We start from the raw sequence: 5,156 nt of genomic DNA, 5'->3' as shown, positions 1-5,156 counted from the left end.
ATTTTTAAACAAATCCCATTATCCTCATGTCCCTGATTTGCTTTCCGCTTGGTGTCGATGTTTGGAACTGGGGCAATTAAGACAGTTTCATGTTGCAGAGTTAGAAATGGACCCCAACAACATGAAACTACCTAAACCACTCGACAGTCGATCTGGGCCTCAACTGAAACACAATCAGCCAATTCATAATGCACCGTGGTGGTCGCTTTCGTCATCATGTGTCCAGAAAATTGTCTGTACTAATATGAGTACAACTCGCATGTGCATACTATAAGCTGCTGCAACAAGGTGCAAAAAAATGGACAAACGCACAAAGATGATTGGACTTACCCGGTTCTCCGAATGTTAATCCCAAATTTTCCAGAGTGAACCTGAAAGTATTTTATCCACACTGTGTGAATACAGTTAAGATTTCTAGCTGAGAGCTGGGCCTCCTCTCCGTCCGACAGGCTGTCTCACGACTGAAGCAGCTCTTCGAGGAGAGGGAGAAACCTCATATACCAGCTAGTCATAAAACTCTACAATAGCCGACTGGGCATGGAGCAAGACGGCTCATAGCCTAATATCTTTATTATTTCCGATGGCTTGTATGTATTACCCTTTAGAAACCACTCTTTCAGCAGTTACAAAAACAAGTGAATCCTCTCTGTGTGTATAGCAGTTTATACCATTTTACTCTCTGAATCTCAAGCAAACCCGTATTTATTCCCTCGGTATTATCTACACATTGACCTAAATAAATAAATAATGCATACACAAATAGTGCAAAAATACAAGCAGCTACTTCTCAATGCGAGCTGATAATTTATTAAGCATTACACAAAAACACAATGTCATATATGTACAGAAATATACAGTAAAAACATTCATCCTTCACTTTCCACACTCCTATCGTGTAAACACCCTGAATGTGAATAAAGATGCAATTTATACATTTAAGTTGAAATGGTAAATGGCAAATGGACTGTATTTATATAGCGCTTTTCCAGTCAATTTGACTACTCAAAGCGCTTTACACTACATGTCACATTACCCAATCACACACAATCACACACACATTCATACCCCGACAGATACATCGGGAGGCAACGTGTATTAGGGCCTATATCACTGGTAAACTACAGCTAACCATCACAGGGTGAATGATTTTTCCCTCATGGAGATATAAAGATATTATATTCATTTGATTAAAAACAATAGATGAAAATTCATATCATGCAATTCCAATTCAAATAAAATAAATTCATATTTGATCGTCGGTTTTGTTTTAAAATTTGATTTAAATAAAAGGAAAAGAAAGGTCATTTGCAAGATTTGAAACAGGGGTATAGCATTTCAGTTACCTTTCAGGGAACAAATGTGAGTATGGGCGTGTGTATGTGTGTCTGTCTCAGTTTTAACTGCACTGATTTAACGACACAATCCAACTATACAAAAGAGGTGACAGGCTTAACGATACAAAACAAAATATCAGAAGACAACCAGAACTGATAGTATAGTTATTTTTCTTTGATTTTTCTCAGAATGTCACAGACTAGGATGCACTGACAATAAATGTGTCTGGAAATTAAAGAAATGTGTTTACACCCCACAGTGAAATGAGTCATTGTGTGGACAATGAAGGATGGTAAAGGACTGGTGTAGTAGAATGGGTGTCATTGATTTTCACCTATTTTCCTCCGTTTTGCCCGAAAGACCTCTTTTGTCATCATGAAAATCCGTAGTTGGAGGTGAGCTCTCGGATCCTGTTCTCCCGCGTCATTTTCTTCAGTTTCATCCTGCGGTTCTGGAACCAGATCTTAACCTGTCTGTCCGTCAGGTGGACGCTTTTACTGATCTCTAGGCGGCGCTCTCGGGTCAGGTACATGTTGAAGAGGAACTCCTTCTCCAGCTCTAGAGTCTGGTGCTTGGTGTATGGGCAACGTTTCTTTCGGCCGCTTTTTGCTGTCAGCCAGTTGGCCGCGTTTTCACTTTTTGTGTCTCCTAAAGGAAATGGTACATAAACGGGTTTACGCAGTGCAACATGAGGAACTGAGTTGTGTCTAAGAGAGAAAAATAAAGAGAGAAAAAGCAAAGAGTGTGCACATATTTAGGTTTATAATACACTCTTATAAACATAGCAGACAACACTTTAGAATAAATTAAAAATGACTTACTTTTAAAATGCAGACTTCCTATAGTCTGATCTACTTGTAATGAACTATTGGAAGTATAAATATGCATGAATAACGCCACAGTATAATTACAATTTTATAAATCATCGTTGTAATGCTGCAAAATTTTCCAACTGATTCTTAGAAAGACATTAGGAAGCAAGAAGAAGTAAGAAGACAGTAGAATACAGTAAAATATCTTAAACAATGTGCATTGAACAATTATGCAGCAGATAAATGCTCAGAGGGTTTCTATTTGTGCGTCTATGTGCGTAGGTGCCTAATCGTTTCCTCATTAGACTCACACAGACTTGATGTATATTATAACTGAGGATCATAACATTAATAACATTTTCCCAAACAACGCAGAGCAACTAAATATTAATTTACTATTATAAATGGAGCAAATTACAATGATTACAGACCAATAATATTCGTCCCTATACTAATACGTGGAGGCCCATAAGGTAGAATGTACGCAGAGGTCAAGGTAAACATTTCTAAGTCTATGTGTTTGTAATATTAAGGAATAAGATCATGACATATAAAGTTAGATTTGCACGATGACACCAAGCCATCCAGCCATTAATTTTTACGCGTTATAATTGTGGATGTATTCATATATTATTTCTTATCAGTCCTTGTCTTATAAAGTTTGTTCTAGTAAACGCAGCCCAGTCTTACGAATAATATTTAAATGCGACGTTTACACACACGTGTTTTGACTTGTCACTGCAGCTAAACCTGTAAAATAAAACTTGACAGGTGCCATTAAAAAGCGTCACTCTACCTGCATGCCACCTAAAAACGACTGACCACACCTAGGATGAATTGTGATTTACCTTTATTTGCCTTTGTTGCTCTTTCTTTGTCATTCTCCTCTGTTTCGTCTGCTGAGGAGGCTTCTCCATCAGAGGAGTCACGCGCCTCCTCGGTGCACGACGCAGCGTGAGGCTGTAGCTCTGCGTTTCCCGAGGAAACGGGCTCCTCGGTCTCCCTCCCTTCCTGCGCCGTGACTGGAGCAGAAGACGAGGTTGGTGGCGTGTGGAAGCGAACAGGAGCAGTGGGGTGTAGGCCAAAATGAGAATGGGAAGGGTTCGACTGTGGGCCGTTACTGTTGTAAAGTTTATGAGAATGTGCGTGCGTCTGAGACAAGCGGAAGTAGCCCGGCACAGGCACTGAGCCCCCGCCACCGCCATCGGTAACTGTACAAGAACTCGACCCAAGGCCGGCTGTAGTTAACCTTGAAAATGTAAGGTCTTCGACCGTGGAGGTTTTGGGGCACTTCGGCTGCTCGTACAGGCAGTAGGTGCTCTCTTCCTTAATATTCTGCGGGAACGAGCAGGGTGCGACTTGGGGAGCCACTGGGTTTTCTTGGTCCATTCGACATGACCTCTGCGCGTCCATCCACATTTCCATGCTGGACATGTACGCGCTTGAGGCAGAAACCACATTTTGGGGACCCAGATCGCTCCGTTTAGCCATACTTGGGAAGTATCCATAGTTATGTAGTCCGTAAGGCACTTCTGCAGCGGTACTGTGAGGCACGCACACCGTGCTCCCAGTGTAGTGACCTGCGCCACTCTCGGTGCGGCCATTGATCAGTGAATCCACTAAAAACGCGTTTCCTGACGGGCTGTCCGAACATGACATTATTGTGGTGTATTTTGGCGAAGGGAGAAGATAGCCCTTTCTGGCTGACATTTCTTGTGCAAAACATGCTGGATATGATCAGAGACACCCCCTCTTCGCTGAGCGGACTGTAAAACCAATGGAAATGCTGGAAAATGGACAGTCCCTCCCACTCCCAGGCTACGTAGCAGTCGGAACGATATCCATCATGGAGCTCAGGCAGAGAAAGAAGACAGCAGAGTAATCTGTGTGTTCCCTCGCCTCGCCGTTCTGCACCACCCTGTACAAAAGGGGCGAGGTCCAAGATCGTTCAAAGTTTTAAAATACTTATTTTTTTAAAGGTGCGATTCGTGGATGCATACTTAATATAGACGAGCTTCAGAAATATTTGGTTCACTGAACCACTGATTGCACCACTTGCAAATCAAATGTGACCACAAATGTCCGGAATGCGTGCCAATAGAAGAATCAGGTTAATTCAGTCCCACAGCACTAAACTGATTACATCTTAGGGCATGATTGAAAGAAATATATTGATATAAATAAGCACGTAAGCAAACAAATAAACAAACAAAAACCTCGAATCCAAAAATATTTTTTGGTTAAAATGAGACTTTTAAATGAGAGGATTTGACCTAAATGTGGAAAATCAAGTTTAAAAGTGTAGCGCAGCTCTAACCCACCAACAAAGACATAAAATAACAAAGCCACAGGAGTCCGTGGTAGTAAAAATTTTTTAACTAGGGAGAATTCGCCTTTGGCAAACTGACCTGGCAAAAAGCCGTTTTATTTGGTGTATCCTTGAGCCGAGGAAAATTTGAATCCTCGCTCCTTAGTGGAAATACACTAAGAGTATTGTTACCTATTGAACATAGATTAAACCTTGCATGTTTTTTTTAACAGAGAAAAGCTCTGCCATTAATATTTAATGTGTCAAATGCTGCTTCTGTGAAATTTATACTTTAAATAAAAATCAGTAAATTTGGATTAATACTGAATTATGTCCCATCCAACAAGTTTAGCGGACTAACCAAAACAACCCTTTAAAATCAACTGCAAACAGAGGAAGGAATAAATATCTGCTACAAAGTAAGTCTCAGTCACGAGAAAAAAATAAAACAAGAAATTAAAAAGAATGTTTAAAAGTGATTTCATGTTAATAACGCACGAAGCTCGCCCAATTTATGTTAATGAAATATGTCTTGATGGGAAGAAAACGACATGTCAGGTTTGTCAACTTTTTGTTCGTGAATGTAAACATTGTATTTTTCAGTTACTTAAGAGGCAATTTTATCAGTAATCTTTGAAATAAAAGTGCACATTTGAAATGTTTTTCTCTGTTATTTCCTAATTTGGGATATAAAAAGAAAG

General features: G+C 40.1%; 1 protein-coding gene across 2 annotated transcripts; it reads right to left on the bottom strand.

Moving 5' to 3' along the window:
• Positions 1 to 1,254: 1,254 nt before the first annotated feature.
• Positions 1,255 to 3,821, bottom strand: LOC121657051 (homeobox protein Hox-A10). Of its 2 annotated transcripts, none has more exons than XM_042012413.1 (2): positions 2,996 to 3,821; positions 1,255 to 1,983 (listed from the first exon to the last, which is right to left on the bottom strand). In XM_042012413.1, exons 1-2 carry the CDS (start codon positions 3,804 to 3,806, stop codon positions 1,709 to 1,711), a joined length of 1,086 nt encoding a protein of 361 aa, XP_041868347.1. In that variant the 5' UTR covers positions 3,807 to 3,821; the 3' UTR covers positions 1,255 to 1,708. The 2 variants fall into 2 exon arrangements, with proteins under 2 accessions (XP_041868347.1, XP_041868348.1); XM_042012414.1 differs by having other exon boundaries at positions 1,961 to 2,042.
• Positions 3,822 to 5,156: the final 1,335 nt, after the last annotated feature.

This window comes from Melanotaenia boesemani, chromosome 17 (assembly GCF_017639745.1).
Source record: "Melanotaenia boesemani isolate fMelBoe1 chromosome 17, fMelBoe1.pri, whole genome shotgun sequence".
NCBI classification, from domain to species: Eukaryota; Metazoa; Chordata; class Actinopteri; order Atheriniformes; family Melanotaeniidae; genus Melanotaenia; species Melanotaenia boesemani.
Note: the sequence above shows the minus strand (reverse complement) of the source record. Positions and strands in the feature narration are given on the sequence as shown.